This window comes from Rhineura floridana, chromosome 3 (genome assembly GCF_030035675.1).
Source record: "Rhineura floridana isolate rRhiFlo1 chromosome 3, rRhiFlo1.hap2, whole genome shotgun sequence".
NCBI lineage: Eukaryota > Metazoa > Chordata > Lepidosauria > Squamata > Rhineuridae > Rhineura > Rhineura floridana.
This window is the reverse complement of record NC_084482.1, coordinates 196,312,739-196,334,844: the sequence shown is the minus strand read 5'-3', so window position 1 is coordinate 196,334,844 and position 22,106 is coordinate 196,312,739. Positions and strand designations below refer to the sequence as shown.

Below are 22,106 nucleotides of genomic sequence, written 5' to 3'. Positions count from 1 at the left end.
TGTGTGCGTGTGTGTGCATGCGTGTGTGTGCATGCATGTGTGTGCATGCGTGCTACCTGTTATGGTCAACAGGACAGGGATGCCACTGAAATGGCACTTGTACTTTTCTCAGTCCCCGTCATTTGCTATCATGGATGTGGTGGGGAAATGCACAGAATATGACGACATGACATTCCTATACTCATTGGGCTGAGGGTGGGAGACAGAAGGAGAGAGCGAGAGCTCAGTTCAGGGTACCATTTTCACCGCCATATGTACATAACATGCATGTAGCACTGCCCTAAGACTCTTGCAATTTCTTTCTAGGAAACAGAGAGAAAGAAAGGAGAGGACAGGTGAGGAATTAATGAAATGTTCCTCCTTCTTGCCAGTTCATGAAACCTTCAAGTTCCAGCTGACGTGATACCCTTCCCCCAATCTGGTGTCCTTCTGATGTCATTGCACTCCAACTCCCATCAGCCCTAGCCAGACTGGCTGATGGTCAGGGGTGATGGGAGTTGTAGTCCAACAACATCTGGAGACCATCACGTTGGGGAAGGCTGTGCTAATGCATCTTGTCTTGTGAAATTCATAGAGTGGGGAGTTCCAAACAAGATCCCATCAATGATTAATTTCACATTTGTTCAGAATAGCTAGCTCATTTTCCAAATGGAAAAGGACCCAAGGTAGCTCATAAACATGTAAAACCATAAAAACTATTGTAGTTGATAAATTCAGTTTTCAACAAAATTAACATGAGATGATACTGAATATCGCATCCAAATAATTCAATGCTCCTGAAAAACAAAGGTTTTGCATTGCCTTCTAAACTTTATTGCCCTTGTGAAACATTGGCTCATTTCCCACTGTTACAAACACTTTGCAATCAAACAACTTTATTTTTAGAAAAGAAATATAGCCGTTCCTTTTGAATACTTGAAACATTTTAAACCAGTTAATAGCAACAGCGCTGAAAGATAAGAACATAAGAGCCTGCTGGATTAGGCCAGTGGCCCCTCTGGTCCAGCATCCTGTTCTCACAGTGGCCAACTAGATGCCTCCGGAGCACTCTCTCCTCCTGCCGTTTCCAGCAGCTAGTATTCAGAAGCATACTCTCTTTGACAGTAGATGATGAAGATGGTGATAATTAGGAATATTTGAATGCACATGACATAGGTCATGGGAGAAAGAGAGATTTAGGAAATGGAAGAGACAGAGAGAAATGCAAGGAAGGAAACTAATAATTATCTATTCCAAGGAGAGGGAAGTGAAAGATGCAAGTTTCTTGACTTTCACTGTGACCTAAGGGTATTCAGTTGCAGCTGAAGAGGAGGATTCTTAAAGTCTTACAGATGTATGCCACGATCTACCTCTCAGCAAATGGTGGCTAACTTGTGCTTCGTTCAGTATTTCCCCAATACAAGTATTCCAATAGAAAAAAAGAGAACTCTTTAGTAGTTCAAAAAGTAGAAAAGCTTTTCCTGAAGGGAGAACACAAGGTTTGTGCCCCCTTAAGGTTTCTAACTAACCCAAACAAAATAACAAACATGGAAAGGAGGCAAGGGAAGAAGGTAGTTGAGGTTGGAGCCATCTGCCTTCATAGACTGAGCAAAATGGGCTCTCTGGGACAAACAGGTCAAGGCTCTGTTATCCTAGGGGGAGAGGTTATCTGAGACAATGGGCAAGAAAATCGATTCAGTTCACATTTCAAGCCACATCTATTGAATTTGCACTGTCCGAAACAATATGAGAAAACAAAAGGCAGACGTCCTTTCGATTTTGCATTTCTTTGAATTTTGCAATGCAGTTCTCAAATCAATGTTTACAAAAATGCATCTATTGGGGGAAAGTGTATTTAAAAATGAAATTATGACTGAAAACTATAACAATGCATTATCTCACAATAAATTGCTTGCAAAAACGTGTACATTAGTGAAAACCACCTACAAAAATGTGTTCATTAGGAGAAAATAGCACTAAACGGAGAATTTTCATGAGGAACTATTTTTTTTAATGGCAAATTGCTGTAGAAATGTGGAGCACTGGATTTAAGATTGAAAAAATGAGAAACTGAGAGAACCAAAATTGGCTTATCTTTCCATCTCTACCTGAGACAGGTGGCCTAGGACCTGGCTATTACTAGAGGGCAAAATATAGAGGATTCTAAGTGGCCACGCAAGTTTCCAGCCATGGGTTAGAGAGGGTGGTCTTAGAGAGTGTAGATGAATGCTATGGGCTAATAAAAAACAGTGTGTCCTATGTCCATGCCATATTTGGAGCATATTACATAGGTGACAGGGTTGTCCCACATGGGAAACAAGTTTGCGTACGCATAATTGCATTTTATGTATTTTAATAGTATTTTATGCATTTTAATCTACTGTAATGTTTTGTGTTTTTATTGTGTATTTTATTATGTATGTATGTGTTTTTATTGTAGCCGCCCTGAGTGCCCTATTGTAGGGTAGGAGGGCGGGATAGAAATATTTTAAATAAATAAATAGAGGACCTTAACTGGAGGAAATGCAAATAGGGATGAATAAGGGTAACAGCTGCAGGGCAGTGCCATTTGGGAGGAAGCTTCTGCCTTATCAGGGCAAATTAATGACCAAATGGAGGCAGGTGCTTTTCTTAGCACTTGGCAAATAAATCAGCTACTTAATTAGTGTTGGGATATATTTATTCGTTTTATTAAATTTGTTAGTTGCTTTTTGCTGCAGAAGTGAAACCAAAGCAACCCACAATCAATAAAAAAAGTTAAAAACTAGTATAAAAACTTTAAAAAAATAAAAAGTTAAAAAACACGTAAATATAACAGGAGTGGAACAACCCACCCCCTAAAAGAGGCTACAACATCAAGAGCCCTGCAAAATTAGGAGCCAAATGCCAGAGAGAAGAGATATGTTTTTTGCCTGGCACCTAAAAATAGATAATGATGGCGCCAGGCATGCCTCCCTGGGGGGAGCATTACATAAGAGAGGGCCACCACTGAGAAGGCTCGCTCTCATATCACCACCCTTTGCACCTCCTTTGGAGGGGGAACATGAAGAACGACCTCAGATGCCAAACACAGGATCCAGGTTGGTTCATATGGGGAGAGGTGGTCCTTGGGGTCCTGAGCCATATAAGGCTTAATAGGTCAAAACCAGCACTTTCAACTGAGCCCAGAAACTAATGGGTAGCCAGTGCAGTTCTGCCAGAATTGGTGTTATGTGCTCAGACCATCTTGCCCTGTGGAGCAATCTGGCTGCTGAATTCTGCACCAACTGCAGTTTCTGAACTGTCTTCAAAGGCAGCCCCACATATAATGCATTGCAGTAATCTAGTTTAGAGGTTCTTGCATCTCTCAATCCCATGAGGACAAGTAATCTCATGTCAATGAAGGCAGCAAGCCTATGCTAAGATTTGTTTACTCTGACATGCTTACAGAAAGCCAGCACTCATTGCACTGTCACCTGTAGAATGAAGCTTAAAGTAGTTCTGGGGCATGTGCAGAGTGAAAGCTGAATGAATCACCGAGTACAGAAGCTGACCCGACTACCAGATGAATTTTAATTCAACACTGGTGATGGGACAGTATCTCCACTACACCCGAGGATAGCTTCGGAGTGCACTATGTGGTATGCCCACGGCTCTGTCCTCACTGCCACTCCACCTTCCCTCCCTAATCTAACACACGAAGCAGCTGCCTCACTTTGGCTAATGGTAGTGCCAGCCCTGTGGGTAGAGGTGACTTGCTGGTGACTTTACAGATGTTTGAGAAGTCACATTATCCTTTGGCAGCATTTGCTGCAAACTTGCAGAGCCAGATATTTTAGAGCTTGACCCTGGAAATGAAAAGGAAAGGCAATTTTAAACTGGTCCCCCAGTGCCTGCCTGTCTGTCCCCCAAATCTTCTGACCCTCAAGTTCTGCCCTGCTATCACTTGTTTCTAGGGTTGCCAGGTCCATGGCCTGAGATTGATCCTGTATCTTTAGGAGAAGAGAAAGTAAGCCAAGTGCAGGTGTTCTTGCAACGTTGTAATGGGAAAAACCACAAGGGGGAATGCTCCCTTTCCCCTGCACAATCTTTAAAGATACAGAAGACCTCTTGGTTGCCAGGCCCGGCCTCCAAAAGGTTTTCTGTATCTTTAAAAGTTATGCAGGGAGAAGGGAGAATTCCACCTTGTGGTTTTTCTCATTACATTGTTGCAAGAACACCTGCACTTGGCTGACTTTCTCTTCTGCGAAAGATACAGGATCAGTCTCAGGCCAAGAACCTGGCAACCCTACTTGTTTCCCAGGCGCTGTATCCACTTTTCACTTGATTTTTTTTTTCATCCCAGTCGTCATGACATCACGAATGAATGAGGACATTTACGGAAGCGAGAGTCTGGGTGAGGTAAATACTGGCTGGGCATTCTTGGGGTGGATCATGGCTAGAATATAATGGGGTAGACACTGCAGATCCCACCCCCGATCAGCCCTTTTTCTCTTGTTGGCTTCTCTTTCCAGAGATCTGCTTCCCTTCATTATGCCCAGCTCCAACATCCCCGAAGGAAATCCACCTCTGTTCGGACTCCAGACAGCACCACAGTATATGCAGTAATTGTCTGAGGCTGCTTATGTCACTGCCAACCAATGAGGGACGGGGGAGAAATTTGATGTTGTTTGCATTTGAATGCGAAACTACCTAATCAGCACTTCTCACAGCAGTGCACAAACTGAAACACAGCCCTCCGTCAGAATTCACTCTTACCTGAATTTTGCGATGCAATTATCTAACCAATGTATATATATCAAAGATGTATGCGTAAGGGGAACGTGTACATAAAAATGAATATAAGAACATAGGAAGAGCCTGCTGGATCAGGCCTGTGGCCTAACTAGTCCAGCATCCTGTTCTCACAGTGGCAAACCAAATGCCCACGGGAAGCTGTGCTGTTCCTGTATGTCTCTGGGATACCACCTCCTGATCAGGAAATCCCCTGGGAAGTCTGCCTCAGCCTGGGTCAGATATGCCCCCTGAACCCCAAGTTTCAGCCCCACCACCTTTTCTCCCAAAAGGTGGCCACTGGTGTAGACTGTACATATAATTGGTATAGGTGTAGAATAGGACCTTAATGTGGTAGCACATGTGACCAAGCTGACACACAGGATTTTAAAATAAACTATATTATTTACAAGATGTTAAATATTGATAATTATTAAGATATTGTTGTCCCTACTCTACCTATTTATCCTACCCCTCTAACCACAAGAAAACCTTCCTCAACATGCCAGCCTCTCTTATCTAGATGTTCACTTCACAATCCCTAATCCTATCTCCTGTCGTTGCCAGCGACTGGTATTCAGAACCATACTGCCCCTGACTATGGTGGCAGAGCACAGCCACTGATAGCCTTATCCCCCACGAACGTTTCTAATCATCCAAGTTGGTGACCATCACTGCCTCTTATGGGAGCAAATTCCATATTTTAATTATATGCTGTGTGGAGAAGTAGTTTATCTTGTCTGTCCTGAATCTTCCAATATTCAACTTCATTGTATGTCCATGAGTTCTAGTATTATGAGACAGGGAGAAAAGCTTTTCTCTAGCCACTTTTCCAAGCCATGCATAATTTTATACACTTCTATCATGTCTCCTCTACCCGCCTTTTCTCTAAACTAAAAAGCCCCAAGTGCTGCAACCTGTCCTCATAGGGGAATTGCTCCATCCCCTTGATCATTTTGGCTGCCCTTTTCTGAACCTTTTCCAGCTCTACCTTTTTTTTTAGGTTAGGTGATCAGAACTGTACACACCATAATGTGGCCGCACCATAGATTTGTATAATGGCATTATGATATCAGCAGATTTATTTTCAATACCTTTCCTAATGATCCCTAGCATGGAATTTGCCTTTTTCACAGCTGCAGCACACTGGGTCGACATCTTCATCGAGCAATCCACTACGACCCCAAAGGCTCATTCCTGGTCAGTCACCCCCAGTTAAGACCCCATGAATGTATATGTTTAGCAGCAGCAGTAGTATACCATTTATGGATCATTTCCTATGAGGCATCTCAAAGTGATTTAGTGAACATAACACACAAAACTGCATTATATTAAAGAAAATACTGTTGCGTGCCACCCAAATCTCCGAGTGGTGAGAGATCTCCAGGGGTCCCTGCGCTTACCCAGGGGTTTGGTTTCCTTGGAAAGGTCAGCGGAGTCTATGATGTCTTTATGAAATATAGTTTGTTTATTTACACACATTCCAACCTGAGCGTCAGATGGAAGGGTCCAATAGGTCTTTCTGATCCATCAGGCTTACAGGAGGCACCCTAAAGCCATGGTGCAGAGAGCCAGCCTCTCTGCCTGCCTCCAGTTCCCAGCCTTTCCTCCCTCTCAACTAAAAACACAAGCCTCTCTGTGATCCCAGGAAGGGGGGGAGCTCTCCTGAAGTGTCTCAATAACAATAGAATCTCCCTGGCCCATTTGCCAGTTAATGGGCACTTGATATTAGCTCATCTGGCCACTCTATTAGATTAACCAAAGAGACTCAGCTGACCAGCAAAACAGGATTCTCATCTCCATGTACAGGGTTCCAAATCAGAGGCTGGAAGGGGACTCGTAGAAATCATCCATCTGTACCCCAAACCCATAACAATACCTTGCAAAGATGTGTACATTAGTCAAAATGGCATACAAAAATGTGTTTATTAGGAGAAATTCATACTGAAATGCTGATACGTTTTCATGAAGATTTTTGGGTGTGGATTGCAAATTGCAGAAACATTGAGAACTGAATTCAAGTCTAAAACGTTGGAGGCTGGTGGCTTTGACGTCAGTGGGGCAGCAAATCAGCTCCAGATTATAGTCCCAACTTTCAAGGAGCTGTCCAAGCTGTTCATCAGACCTGCCAGCAGCTGCAGTTTATCTTTAAAGGAACATGTTAACCACAATGATTGCAATTAACATCAGGTCTAGTTTGGCCCTTTCACCACAACTGAGCCTAAGCACCTATTGCTGAAGTTATAAGTACCAATCCATTATGACCCTGCTCTCTCCTTCCCTCCTCTTGCATTCATCTGTTTTTTCCCCCAATGTCTAATTTTAAATTGTAATTGTCTTGGGCCATGGGCATCTCTTACTCTCTGGCTTCTATTGCCCTGCAAAGTGCCTTGTACACTAGCGGTGCTATAGATGTAATAATAAATAATTCAGCAGAGGGGTCCGAATGCCAGCAGCTGGGGGCCGCTCTTCCCATTAATTATTTGCATACATTTCATTTTGATAATTTAAAAAGCATGCACTAGAAAGGCCATTAACCGTGTAATCCTATGCTTGTCTTATTCTAGGTAAGATTGTGTAGGCTTGCAGCCTTAGAGCTGCAATCTGAAATGTATTTAATAGCTTGCTGAACACAATGGGGCTTACTTCTGAACAAGCATGCAAAGGATTGCACTGCAAGGGTTGAATCCAGCTAAGCCGTTGTGCAAGCAGAACAACTTCCACAAGCACACCTGAACTTTCCTTCTCCTTCCCCCCCCCCACTATGCATCCCTCACGCAGCCCCCAAATCTACTAAGGAGGGTTGGAGGAATCTCCAAAGCAGGTTTAGGGGGGAGAGGGAGGGAATTTCCATTGTGCTCAAGGAAGCTGTTCCACTCACACAATTGATTGAGTTGGATATAACCCTGAGTCGTGTATCATGCACACAATTTTTGTTTAGATAAACTGAAGTCTGATAACTATCGCAGGAGACAGAAAATGGTATTACAGTACATGTTGTTCCTATATTTTGTGTTCCAAAAGCAGGACATTCAAATTCCTCTGCTACTTGTCTGCCTTCCCCCACCCCAGTAAAGTTTGTTGCTGTACCTGTGGCATAATTGTCCTTTGCTATATGTCATCCACACGATAACACTTTTTTCAATGATGACATATCAGGTTTCCTGGCATCTTAAGCAATTAAAATGTTTTGCAGAAATCCATTAAATTTGTTGTTGCTCACTGGCCTTGAGATGTATGTACATCAGCTGCTACGAGCCATCCCTCTTGATCAACTGCTCTTGGGCATTTCAGCATATATGACGGTCGAAGTTCCATTATCCATCTTAGTCTGATACCTGCCACTCTCTCTGAACTCTACAGCTGAGTATTGGATTCCTTCGGCTCCCTACATGCCATTGGGGAGAGAAACAGAGAAAAGATGTCAGGTATAAGTGGGTGGCTTAAGAACACAAGCAAAGCCCAGTTGGATCAGGCCAAAGGCCCATCTTGCCCAACAGTGGTCAATCAGATGCCAATGGGAAGCCTGCAAACAGAACATTTTATTTGTTTATTTAATATCACTCCTTTCCTCCAAGGAGCTCAGGGTGGTGGACACTAGGGTTGCCAGGCTCAAGGCCTGAGAATGATTCTGTATCTTTAAGAGAAGAGAAAATTCAGCCAAGTGCTGGTTTTCTTGCAGCACTGTGATGGGAAAAACCACAAGGTGGAATTCTCCCTTCCCCTGCACACCTTTTAAAGATACAGAAGAGCTCTTGGAGGCTGGGCCTGGCAATCAAGAGGTCTTCTGTATCTTTAAAAGTTGTGCAAGGGGAAGAGAGAATTCCACCTTGTTGTTTTTCCCATCACAGTGCTGCAAGAAAACCAGCACTTGGCTGAATTTTCTCTTCTCTTAAAGATACAGAATCATTCTCAGGCCCTGAGCCTGGCAACCCTGAGAACTGAAACACAGATGTCCTTTGAAATTTGCCCTGCTCTGAATTTTGTGATGTGGTTCTCCAACCAAACAATGTTTACAAAAATGCATGTATTAGGAAGAAATGTGCATAAAAATGAATATACTAGGAAAAATAACATACAAAAATACATGCATTAGGATAACGTGCTTGTAAAATGTGTACATTAGTCAAAACTGCATATATTAGGAGAAATTTGCTCCAAAATACTGAAGAATTTTCATGAGGATTAAAAAAAAATTGCTGCAGAAATGTGGAGCACTGAATTTAAGTTGAGGGAAAAAATGAGAAACAGAGAATTGAAATCGACAGATCCTTCCATCCCTAGTTAGGGCTTCTCCAGACAACCTGTTTATTCACCATTTGCACAAAACTTACATGGGGATTAAACTAGATCCAGTCTTTACTGAGCATTCGTTCAGATTTGTTTGTGGGGTGGTTATACAACACGAGCATTCATCCTGATCTGCTAACGGGGTATTTGCAATTCTTCGCAATGACCATTTGTTCATCTTACACTTTTCAGTGCATTTCCTCATCACTTTTCAAAGTGCAAAAAAATATTTTTTTTTAAGTGGATTTGTTGTACAACAATAAGCCATAGTTTAGCTTCCCATGTTGCATGAAACAGACCCACCTCAGTGGTTGGATCCAAGTTCCAACTACGTTCTACCCAGAGCAGACCCACTGAAATTAATAAACCCAAGTTCATCATGTTTATTAACTTCAGTGGGTCTACTCTGAGTAGGATTAGCTCTGGCTTCAAGGCCAAAGGGGGGGGGGTCAAGGATGTCATTAGCTTGCACAGTAAGCAAAGCCTAGGTATGTAAATTAACTTTCATAATGCATTTTAATCACAATATTTTGTGTTTCCTTGGCAGAAGAGTCAGACTGATTTTTGTTGTTGGTAAATATGAGCACACACACACACCCATTTATCCTCATCGGGGATAGGAAGAGTTGCCCAGTTAGAAGTTACCTCTATGTAGGCATGGTCATCAGTTCCAGGTTCCTCTTTCTCTCTGCTCTGAGAAGATCCTTCTGGTACTAGGATTGAAAGAGGGCATAAGATAGGGATGGAGAACCTGTGGCCCTCCAGATGGTGTTGGACTCCAGTTCCCATCAGCCCCAGCAAGCACGGCCAATGGTCAGGGATGATGGGAGGAGTAGTCCAACAACATCTGGAGGGCTACACATTCCCCATCCTTGGCATAAGAATTGTAACAGAACAAGCTACAGTCATAGAATCATAATAGAACAAGCAACTGCAACAACCCTGGTCAGCAGCTACTTTTCCTGGAGGACTATTCTGAGGAGTGATGGCTGGGGTGCCCTTCAAAACTCTCCAGAACGAATGGCTGCTAAGTCCCATGGCCATAGTTGTTTTTCCCACCAGCACATCTTTTCTCCTGGGTTTGCAACTGGAAGGCCCAGTGGTACCTTCCAGGGGACTGGATATAGTCCATGGGCTTCCAGCTGCTGATCCCTATCATACAGAAAGTTGAAAGGCTGATCTCTTTCCACCCTGCTTTCAGTCTGGTATCCTGTCTTTTACTTTGTTATGCTCAGTTTCACTTTATCTAAATCTTGCTAAACTGGCAGTACTACTGGCAATTCAAACAACGTGCCTGCGAGTTGCTCAGGTCAAAGCCTTTGTAAGTTCCTTCTGCTGAACTTCTCCTCAGGCTAATTAACATACGTCTTGCAGAAACTGTGCTGTCAGATTAAATTAGGGCACCTTGCAAATAAGCTTCAATTTATTTGTGTTTTAATTAATATCAGCTTTGCAGAATCTGAGCTCCTAGATAGCTCCAATCTAGGCGTTGCCAGGAAACTTTGCAGGACCTGGGACTATTTGCCATAAGCTAAGTAGAAGATGCCTAGTTTAGAATGAGCAGAATAAAATTTGAAAGTTTAATGAACTATAAAGTCTCATGGTATACAACCTTTTTAACCTAAATCCAAAGAATTTTATTAAAGGGAGATATATAAATACCTTAACCCTAAATAAATAAAATGTTTATTTATTTAAGCATACAGAACATGATCAAACTGAACACAAAAAATAATATATACACTTACTGTATTTGACTTTCCTTTCATTGTAGCTTTGGACTAAGTGGCTTAGGTAAGCCTTCACCAACCTGGTGCCCTCCAGATGATCTGGACTACAACTCCCATCATGCTGGCTGGAGCTGATGGGAGCTGTAGTCCAAAACACCTGGAGGCATCAGGCTGGTTTAAGTTATTTGCATGAATATTGTGGTCTTATGGTTGGGGTTAGGAATAAGGTCTATGAAATGATCTATGAATGGAGATTGTGATAGACTTTCATACAGTGTGCTGTTTGGATTTGCTAGCCATCTTGAGTCACTCTTAAAATGAGACAAAATATATGTTGTTTAAAATTAAAACAAAATAAAAATAAATACAGGATTGAACATAAGAAGAGCCTGCTGGATCAGGCCAGTGGCCCATCTAGTCCAGCATCCTGTTCTCACAGTGGCCAACCAGGTGCCTGGGAGAAGCCCGCAAGCAGGACCTGAGTGCAAGAACACTCTCCCCTCCTGAGGCTTCCGGCAACTGGTTTTCAGAAGCATGCTGCCTCTGACTAGAGTGGCAGAGTACAGCCATCATGGCTAATAGCCATTGATAGCCCTGTCCTCCATGAATTTGTCTAATCTTCTTTTAAAGCCATCCAAGCTGGTGGCCATTACTGCGTCTTGTGGGAGCAAATTCCATAGTTTAACTATGCGCTGAGTAAAGAAGTACTTCCTTTTTGTCTGTCCTGAATCTTCCAACATTCAGCTTCTTTGAATGTCCACAAGTTCTCGTATTGTGAGAGGGAGAAAAACTTTTCTCTATCCACTTTCTCAATGCCATGCATAATTTTATACACTTCTATCATGTCTCCTCTGACCCGCCTTTTCTCTAAACTAAAAAGCCCCAAATGCTGCAACCTTTCCTCGTAAGGGAGTCGCTCCGTCCCCTTGATCATTCTGGTTGCCCTCTTCTGAACCTTTTCCAACTCTATAATATCCTTTTTGAGATGAGGCAACCAGAACTGTACACAGTATTCCAAATGCGGCCGCACCATAGATTTATACAACGGCATTATGATGTCGGCTGTCTTATTTTCAATACCTTTCCTAATTATCCCTAGCGTAGAATTTGCCTTTTTCACAGCTGCCGCACACTGGGTCGACATTTTCATCGTGCTGTCCACTACAACCCCGAGGTCCTCTCCTGGTCGGTCACCGCCAGTTCAGACCCCATGAGCGTATATGTGAAATTAAGATTTTTTGCTCCAATATGCATAAGTTTACACTTGTTTATATTGAATTGCATTTGCCATTTTCCCGCCCGTTCACTCAGTTTGGAGAGGTTTTTTTGGAGCTCTTCGCAATCCCTTTTAATTTTAACAACCCTGAACAATTTAGTGTCGTCAGCAAACTTGGCCACTTCACTGCTCACTCCTAATTCTAGGTCATTAATGAACAAGTTGAAAAGTACAGGTCCCAATACCGATCCTTGAGGGACTCCACTTTCTACAGCCCTCCATTGGGAGAACTGTCCGTTTATTCCTACTCTCTGCTTTCTGCTTCTTAACCAATTCCTTATCCACAAGAGGACCTCTCCTCTTATTCCATGAATAAGATTGGGGATGAAACCAACACCCTCTTTTTTATTTTCAGAAAGCACACTGTAACCAGAACTCTTGCAGCTGTTGGAGTTATCTGATTGTTGCTTTTTTATTTCCTATCTGCATCTAAGATTGCAACAGAGCATCTACACTAGTGTGGGGATTCCCACATGCACGTACTGCTGAATTCTGATCACACAGTGGGCATGTGTCCCATAGGAACATAGGAGGCTATCCCATACCAAGTCAGACCACTGGTCTAGCCAACTCAGTATTATCTCTACACTGATTGGCAGTGATTCTCCAGGCAGTTTCAAGCAGGAGACCATCCCATCCCTACTGGGAGATCCCAGGGACTGAACCTGGAATCTTTTGCATGGAAAATGTGTCCTCTACCACTGCACCACAGATCTTCCCCCAGATGATGATGATGATCCTACCCAGGCCCCATTTTAATCTCCTTCCTTTTCTCCCAGCTCCTCAGAGTACCTTCATCCTTTCCAGAAGTTGTCCCCTCTTCCCAACATGCAGCAGCAAAGGAGTTTATACACAGTGACTTTCCTTCTGGCTGTACATGGTGGGAGGGCCACAGCTCAGTGGTAGAGCATCTGCTTTGTGTGCAGAAGATCCCAAGTTCATTCCCTAGATTCTCCAGGTACGGCTGGAAGAGAACCCTATCTGAAACTTTGAAGAGCTGCTGCCAGTCAGTGTAGACAATACTGAGTGAGATGCACCGTTGGCCTGACTTGGTATAAGGCAGGTTCCTATGCTCCTCTGTGCTAAACGTTTTTAAAGTTCAAATTCACTCACACATGTCGGGCAACAGGAATTTTCCAGTTAAGGTGCCAGTCGTTTTTGCAGGAATGGGGTAAGGAAGTAATTAATCAGGTGGAAACCAACAGGAGGAGACTTAAAAAGAGAAGGGGAAATAGTCATAAGGCCTATCCACACCAGTGGCGTTTCTACTACTGTTCAGTTCTTTGGTTTCAAGTCAGATTTCCCACAATAAGGGAAGTCATGGGACAATCACTGGGAAAACACCATTGAACGGCAAAAGGATGGCGACGTCATCTGGACCCCCTGCAAAATGTGAACAAATAAAGAACTGGGCATTCCACAATACATGCCATGTCTGGAAGAGCCATAAGGAAGGTTTAGGCCCAAAATACTCACCAGCTGGGTCGTTGCTTCCTTGTGCTTCTGTCTGCTTTGCAGTCTCACTGGGGAATTAAAAGAGTGACAGATAAATGTCTTCTGCGCAATTGCTTTTCATGACATTCAGCTGGACAAGAGAAATCTTGTGCTGTATTTGAGTGGGCATTTATATGAAGCACATACACACATGCCATTTTATTCTAGAATCAATAGAGACTAAGTACTTTTCTCCCTCTATACAGTCCACACACGGTCTAGATCCACTGCCCAGTTTTTGCCCCTCAGAAGTGCTACTTGAGAAACTGGTTCCATTCAGAAAATAAAAGCTCATTGCAGATGGCTTCTGCATTACCCCCCACCGGTATGTACCTTTGAAAACAGATGAAAACAGATGCAGGCAATCCCAGCAATGGGGGTAGGGGCTGTATCCATACCTGCCCAATGAAGCTGTGGGTGGGCATATGCCAAGATAGCAACTGCCACATCTTTCTTCATTCACCTGGGCCACATGCAGGGAGGACAGGGGGTAGATAACCTAATCAGGGAGGGTTAAGTGTACATCAAGTAACCACACCCAGCCTTGTGGATGGCAGGGGCCAGAATCAATCTAGATTGAACGCAACACGTTGAGGATGAGCATGAACGATTTCGGATGGAGAAAAAGCTACATTTTTGTGCTAGTGCGTACTCAGCCTCAATCCACAGGGCTCTAACTTTGTCAATGGGATGTGGTACTGTTTTTTCTTTTCTTTTTTAGTACTTCTGTCTGCGGCTGTCCAGAGTTTCATCCCATGCTAGTTTAAAATCAGCTAGTTACATTTGAGCTGCTTAAGCAGAATCTTGGCTTTCAGAGCATGCACAGAGTTCCTCACAGGACAGTTCTGAGACAGTGTGAGTCTGTACACAGCATCTGTGGTCACCAGGCTAGAGACCAGATTCCAAGGAGAGTACTGGGATGATGGTGCACATATTTATGGGAACCGGAGACTGATAAAAGCTGGCAGTTAATGGAGTTGGATTTTAGTTTGGATCAATGGTGAGAGAAGCTCCGTCTCTGATGAAAGTAGTCTAGGTAACAAATCTAAAATTTACAAGAATGTTTCCACCTTAATTAAACTTCCATTACAAAATAAACTAGTCATTTCAGACTAGTTTCATTTCAGACAGTAACCCATTTCAGACTGGGTTATTGTTTTTAAAAGGATTAAACTAGGAATGTGGATTCAGAAATAAAACCTACGATATTTGCCTGTTCAGGAGTTCATGTTGGGAGTGTTGAACCCCAGTCACTCAAGGTGGCGCTGTTGGTCTACATCAGAATATAAGGGTTCACCACATGGAACCATTGAGCTGCATGGCTGAGCAGAGACATATAGAATCCTTTCCCAAACCCAATTTCTTGCAGACATATGCCGATAATTACATAGGCTGGAAAAAAACAGCCCAAATGGAATTCCCCCAGCTCAGTACCTGATGCTGTGTGACGAACGATTTCTGCAGGTGATGAACACAATTGCACCCACCAAGAGGAGGGTGAGGAGTCCAGCAACACAGCCACCAATTATACGTGGGTCAGCAGTAGGCCCTACATCTTTCGAGAGAGCGGGGGATGGGGGTGAAAAAATGACAACCACCTTAGAAACACAATCAGGTCATTGAACAGGAGGGATACATTTCAAGCACATTTCAAGCATAAGACTTCTCGTTTACCCCTCACATAGCTATAATTCCCAGCACCCTTAACAAACTACAGTTCCCAATGTTCTTTGGTGAAAGTCATGTGCTTTAAATGTGTACAGAGGGACCTCCAGTTTCTCCCCAGACATCCTTTTTATTGTGCTTTCCATGGTGATTTGCGCTCATGATGCTGTCGGGGCGCTCACACGTGATCCTGCTTTCCATACTGTTTGCGCCTGCAAAGGTTTCTGGGAGGTCACACAGCTTCATTTCCAGTCAGTGTACATCCCATAACTTTCTGCTGTAATCCCATAACTTTTTTTTAACCACAAATATTCTGGTTTATCTTTGAGAAAAATAAGCTCATTTGAAATGTGTTGGAGGAGAGCTTTGCGCATACCATGGACCATGAAAAAGACAAATAATTGGGTGCTAGAACAAATTAAACCAGAACTGTCACTAGAACCTAAAATGATGAAACTGAGGTTATCATACTTTGGACACATCATGAGAAGACATGATTCACTAGAAAAGACAATAATGCTGGGAAAAACAGAAGGGGGTAGAAAAAGAGGAAGGCCAAACAAGAGATGGATTGATTCCATAATGGAAGCCACAGACCTGAACTTACAAGATCTGAACAGGGTGGTTTATAACAGATGCTATTGGAGGTCACTGATTTATAGGGTCACCATAAGTCGTAATCGACTTGAAAACACATAACAACAACAACTATGTGGTAGCATTGGGGAAGCATCTTAGAACAGACTGAAGCAGAAGTAATCCACCACAAATGCACCATCGTGGTGTCAAGAAGATGTTGCCGAAAACACCCACAGTAAGACAGCAGGGGTCTGGAGGGGCCCTCTGTTCTGCGGAAACAACCAATGGGTGGAATTCAAGTTTCACTCAGAGTAGACCCAATGACATGAATGGACCTATCTTAGGCATGTTCATTAATTTCGGTAAGTCTACTCTGAGTAAAAGGAAGTTGCATACCACCCAGAAATTTGGTCTGAATGTGTGGAGGGAGAAATGGGGTAGGCTTCCATTTCCTGGCTTATTGAAATCCCAGCCCTCAAATACTTTGTCCTAAACTGAATAGCTTGCACTAGTCTAGACACCCTTCTTATCAGGGATAGACTTTCAAAGTTGAACAACAGGAGCTACAGTTTTCCCCATGCCTGCGTCTAGTGCTGAGCCCAAACCTCTGCCACCTTTTTGCAGCTCCCTTTGCACTGGCTAGTGAGGGCCACCATCCTCCGCCACCCCCCCAAGCAATTTTTCTGGAAGGACTGCTCAATCCTGGCATCGCAGAGGAGGACCCTTGGGCCATCAGCTGCCGCTCCATCAGCACAATCAGCAGCAGAGCAATTCAAGAAAAAACACCCCCTGGACTCAAAATGATTAGATTTGCTCCTTCTTCCTCCCCAAAAAGCTTTGTCCCCCTCCGTCCCTTTCTCCCCATTGCCCCCCTTTTTTCAAAGCCAAGCAGGAAACGTCAGCTTAACTCTAACTGCATTTCCATGCTTGGAAAACCTGTCTACCCTGTATCCTTAGAGGTAAAAAAGCTCTCCTGTAAAAAAAAAATTTTTTTTTTTAAAGAGATGGTCCCTGGTCCCTTATGCACTAGTTCAGATATGCATCTTCCTCACTTGATGAGCGCAGTAACAGGTGTTGATTTGCATGTGTGAATAAGCCATCCCAGGTCAAATAATACTGGCAGATCTTTCAAATCACCTCACCGCTCAAAGGTCAAGCTGAACAATTAAGTGTGAGCCCTCCACACATTCAGCTGCCAAGTCATCAAAGTCCAAATAGTGGAGGGATCAGAAATCTTTGCAGGCCTGGTGCCAGTGGGTGGCCAGGTCACATATTGGCCAAGGGCCCCTGTGGCTGGGAGGATAGAGCTTCTGCTCCACGATCCCTGCCAGCATCAGGTTGCAGGGCAGGACCAGACAGTGGCATGGATTGCGGAGCAGAAGATCCACTCTTCCAGGGGATGGCAGGCATGCACGCTGAAGTGGCGATGCAAGAGGTGGCATGTCCTGATGTATTTAAGTGCACTTGTGCTCAGGCCCACAGCAATCTTGTGAACTGAGTCGATATCTGGTTGCTCCACGGTGGCTGATGGCTCCATGTCAGTGAGGCAGTGGAATCCACACCGGGTTTTAGCCCGAACGTTCAAGGAGCTGTCCAAGGTTCGTACCAAAACCTGGAGCGGATTCCACTGCCCCACTAACATGGATTCACCAGCCACCACTAGGTAGCTCAGATTATCACAAGCCTCTGAACTCTACACATACAAACACACCTTGCAGATTTGGGTTCGAGTGCAATATTTCCTCATTCCCAGATTTCCCAGAACTGGCTTCCAAGCAGTAGCCATATTGACATGCAGGATGGCTACAGTTCCAGAGGCCGTAATATTGACGAGAAAATTTTTTTATTGTTAGGCTGTTCCTTGTCCACCGGATATCTGCATTTTCGGACACCTCCTTGCCATTCAACATCCAGATGGTGGTGGATTTAGCCTGGTCCTGATCCTCACAGAGCTTACAGGAAAGGGTTACCGTCTGGTGGTTTTGAAGGGTCATCTTGGAAGTTCTGACAATTCCTCCTCCATCGCCTGCCATAAATAAATTAGTAAGTACTGTTAGACCTGGAGACCTAACCCCAAGTTCTTCTCATGACCAATTTTCCTTTTTTTGCAATTCCTCTGTCTATGAATCCTGCCTGCCAGCTATGCTAGAATCCCACAAACTCCCCTCTAAAGTAAGGTGGCTTGCCCTTGTCCTGGGGTCCTGATTGTGCCTCCAAGTATATCTTTTTTCTGATCCCTGATCCCCCTTCCACTATCATGATCCCACTGATTCTCATGGTGGCGTTGGAGAGGGGAAGAAAAGAAAACAAAAGACAGACACAACACCGGGGTGAGCAGAGAGGTTTAAACCTCTCTGCCCAGCAGCACAGCACCCTGGCAGAGATGCAACTTGCCCCCTCCTCAGCCATCAGATGGTTCATTTGAGAAGTTGGGAGCGGCCATAGCTCAGCGGTGGAGCATCTGTTTTGCATACAGAAGGTCCCACGTTCAATCCCTGGAGGCATCTCCAGACAGGGCTGGGAGTGTCCCCTGCCTGAAACCCTGGAGGGCTGCTGCCAGTTAGTGTAGACAATACTGAGCTAGACGGACAAATGCAGTCTGCCTCAGTACAAGGAAGTGTCTTACGTTCTTCCTTCTCAGCTGATCTGCAGGAATCATTTGAGTGGGGGAGGGGCCGCGTGTGTCTGTGCGTGAGAGAGCGTGGGAGGGCCACACCCACTTTTGGCCACCCCCACTGCTGGCATGCGGCATTCAACTGCCACAAGGTGGAATTCAGAGGGGCCTAGGCAGGCCCAGCCTGATTATTATATAAAGGGTGGGCCTAGCCTATCTCATTGTCATTAACCTGGGTATCCCCTAACCCTTTACTTGTGTTAGGTTGTGCGTGTGTGTGCATATACGTTAGGTTCCAGCAGGGTCCAGAATGCCTCACAGGCTTTGTTGCGTGCTGCTTTGGCTTGCCTGTTGGTCTGAGCGCTTCATGATGTCCCAAGGGAGCCACTGTTTTATTGGAGTTGTTTGGAATAGATCGGCAGAGTGCAGAAATGTCTAGTCTGGTAAGACTGGTGGTTGAAATAAAGAAACTTAAGGTTTATTACTCCTGGGAAGTAAAGTCATTCTGAGTACAGACATACAGGTGACCATTATGGAGTCATGAGGTTAGCACAAACACTAACTCAATTTAAAAAGGAAGAGGAAGGAAGTAAAGCCTGAGAAAAACAATCTACACATGAACAAGTGGTTACTAAAGATGGAACCAGCGAGATTGCCTTTCTGTCTATCACCCACCCACTTGTTACAAGTGTTACTTGTTACAAGTGTTGGTGCTTTACTCTCAGCATATTTGATGTAATGTGTTGGGTGCCTTATATCATCTCTGTGGGGGCTTCCTTCTTCTTGAGTTAGAATTCCACCCTGTGCAACATACCACACCAGAACAATGGTCCTTCTCACCCAGTCTAACCTAACAGTGGCTCTTTCAGGTTTTTGCAGTCTTGTTTACCAGGGAAAATAAAGGTCCATATGTCACCTCCTGGCACCTCCTTTAGTTCATAAATATCATGTGCATGCTTAGGTTTAATCCCAAAACTGAGATAAAAATGTAAATGTACTGCCTTCAAGTCGATTCCGACTTATGGTGACCCTCTGAACAGGGTTTTCATGAGGCTGAGAGGCAGTGACTGGCCCAAGGTCACCCAGTGAGCTTCATGGCTGTGTGGAGATTTGAACCCTGGTCTCCCAGGTCATAGCCCAACACCTTAACCACTACACCACACTGACTCTCCAGACCTGAGATATCCTAGTGCAAAGCATGGTATTTTGCAAAGTGGTGATTTTGCAGTTATGATGGAATGGGGGATCTGTGGCCCTCCAGATGCTGTTAGACACCAACTCCCAGCACCCCTGACCATGGGCCTTGCTGGCTGGGGCTGATGGGAGCTGGGGCCCAACAATATCTGGAGGGCCACAGGTTCCCCAATCCTGAATTATTGGAATGCAGACAGCCGTACATTCTATTCTCATCCAGCCTTACAACAGAAATCATCTAAGCACATCTAAGTCCTAAACAACTGCTATATAATCTCCCAGTACGCTTACCAGGTTCCACAGTGACTGAGATCATTGTTGAATTTTTCTTGCCGTCGGAACAGTAGAAAATGCCCGAGTCGTTCATGTTGAGGGTTTTGAGGATGAGGACTAAGCTGCCATTTGCTTTGTTCCCCTGCTTTGCTGAGCGCTGTTGAAACCGCATAGGCAACACCCGATCTTCTCCGCCAGTTACTGAGAATACAGCCACATGGCCTTCATTCCCAATGCCGGCACAGATGGGGTACTGTGGAACCCAATACCAGTTCAGCAGGGGCCCCTTCAGCTTGCAGGGGATCTTGACCTGTGATCCAGCCGTCAGTGTCTTCATCTCTGAAAGCACCATTACGAATGATTGTGTGGGAGAAGATCTGCTAAGCAGCACAAGGTGGTGATGATGATACAAAAATATTTTGTGAGAGTTTAAGGGGGGAGGGAGCCACTACTTTTACGGGGGTGTCTTAGGTATAGAACCAAAACAAACTTCCGCATTTTTAAAAAATTGAAATCAAGGCATTGAAGTCATACATGAAGAACGTTGGGATTAACATTAACATTATTTGAAATGTGCCCACGGGTGACAAGCAGGGAGAAAAAGATTGATTGTTGTCATGTGTGTGATGTACATTATGGATGGTTCTGTTTCTCTGGTCTCATTGCAACCCCCTACAGCACATCATGGGTCACAACAACAGCACTACCACTATTCAAGCATATTGTTCAGGCGAAAAAAAGGCAAAGTGGACCCCTAAATGCATGTCTGAGCTAAAGGTACATCCCAGCTTGAGGACTACAGTACTGACCTAGGAGAAACCCAGCTGCAGGCCTGTATGTACAAAGCCCTGGTCAGAAGCCAGTTAACTTTTAGGGGCTAAAGCAGCCCTGTAGCCAGGATGGGGCAAATGGGTGCACTGCCCCCCGGCAAGTTGTGCTTTTTACTTTGTGACACGACAGACAATGACCTCAGAATCAGTGAATAAGGCAGAGTGACTGCATGACAAAAGCCTCATCTGGAAGAGCCTACAAATGTCTGTTCACGCAAGACTTTTCCTGAGAGTGGATTTTTCATTATCGCAGTTACCCTATAATTACTTAAGTGATCCTGAAAAAGACTGTGTTGGAACATGAACCTTGAAGAGTTAAATATTAGAACTTTGTATTATGGGCTACAGTTAGACTCCATCCCTTGGACTTTCCTTTGCTCTGCTTTCCGTTTTCATTTGTGTTCTCTACCCAGCCAGCAATAAAGAAGCATGTTTGTTTGCCTGCGGCAAGAAGTCAGTTTGTTTATAATGCAGTTATTATGATGAGGAAAGCAGGATTGGGTGCTTAGTGCTAAAGGGTGAAATAAAAAGATAAGTTAAAGTGATCTGAAAAAATATTTACCCTAAATTACCTTTTACTCTTTTAAAGCACTCACTATATTCACATATTTTCTTCTTCTTTTTCTGGAGTAGTTGATGGCAAAGGATGAAAAGATTCCTAGAGGAATAGCAACATTGCTGTGCGCACTCCAGTTAGCTGGCTGGCTGGCCACATAGGCTGTAACTAAGTCCTAATTTCTGATTTTCTCAGTGTGTGCAGCTCAGCATGAGGCCTCTCTCTCTCTTGTCACCTTGCCATTCAGAAAGCTTTCTTGCATGTTTATCCAGCATTTTTATGAGCTTACACAAGGAAGTCTATTATGCAGTAAAATTTTTACAAATTTCAGAACTCGGCCTCATTGGGTTCAGTAAGAAAGTTATGCATATTGATCCCACCTAATAAGGAAGGCTGGCTACAGGGCTGGGCTAAAGGTACAGACCAGCTTGATGACAACAGTACTGACCTAAGAGGAACCTCCTGAAGATCTGCATTAGGAGCCCTGTCGGGGAGATTTACGAAACCCTGTTCAGAAGCTAGTTAACTTCTCACCACCCAATAAGTAAGGTTCAAAGGACCACACAATTACCACCTGCAAATGTGTGCACATCAAGTTGCTGTTAAAGGTAGAGCAACAGTGGCCAGATGAAAAACTAGCAAACCCTACCTAGCCTTTGATTCAAATAAACAAATCCCTTCTACCAAACCAGCCAAGGTCTCCTGTCTCAAAGCCTCCCTGCAAAGCATGGACTGCCTCTTCCAGGGAAGGGTCTGCTGCTTACCTTTGTGAGTGCCTGTTTTCACAACCGCCAAGGCAGCCGCGACCAGAATTAAAAAAAGAAAGAACTTCATGGGGGAAGCAGAAGAGGGGAACTCTTCTACCATGTCTTTC

General features: G+C 44.1%; 2 protein-coding genes across 4 annotated transcripts in view; one reads left to right on the top strand and one right to left on the bottom strand.

Moving 5' to 3' along the window:
• The window catches only part of MPIG6B (megakaryocyte and platelet inhibitory receptor G6b), a 15,313-nt gene extending 7,418 nt beyond the window's left edge, over positions 1–7,895 (top strand). Inside the window, exons 5-7 of the mRNA XM_061619290.1 lie at positions 307–335; positions 4,304–4,359; positions 4,473–7,895. Of these exons, the coding sequence (XP_061475274.1) occupies positions 307–335; positions 4,304–4,359; positions 4,473–4,574 (187 nt within the window). The 3' untranslated portion in view covers positions 4,575–7,895. The remainder of the gene's footprint in view (positions 1–306; positions 336–4,303; positions 4,360–4,472) is intronic.
• LOC133380979 (uncharacterized) lies at positions 6,645–22,106 on the bottom strand. 3 transcript variants are annotated; one of them, XR_009761599.1, is made up of 8 exons: positions 21,997–22,106; positions 19,865–20,185; positions 17,477–17,791; positions 14,956–15,076; positions 13,504–13,550; positions 9,667–9,734; positions 7,822–8,119; positions 6,645–6,877 (listed from the first exon to the last, which is right to left on the bottom strand). XR_009761599.1 is itself a non-coding variant. In XM_061619288.1 (7 exons), exons 1-7 carry the CDS (start codon positions 22,097–22,099, stop codon positions 8,003–8,005), a joined length of 1,092 nt encoding a protein of 363 aa, XP_061475272.1. In that variant the 5' UTR covers positions 22,100–22,106; the 3' UTR covers positions 6,645–8,002. The 3 variants fall into 3 exon arrangements, 2 of the variants coding, with proteins under 2 accessions (XP_061475272.1, XP_061475273.1); XM_061619288.1 differs by having other exon boundaries at positions 6,645–8,119; XM_061619289.1 differs by having other exon boundaries at positions 6,645–8,119; positions 14,956–15,070.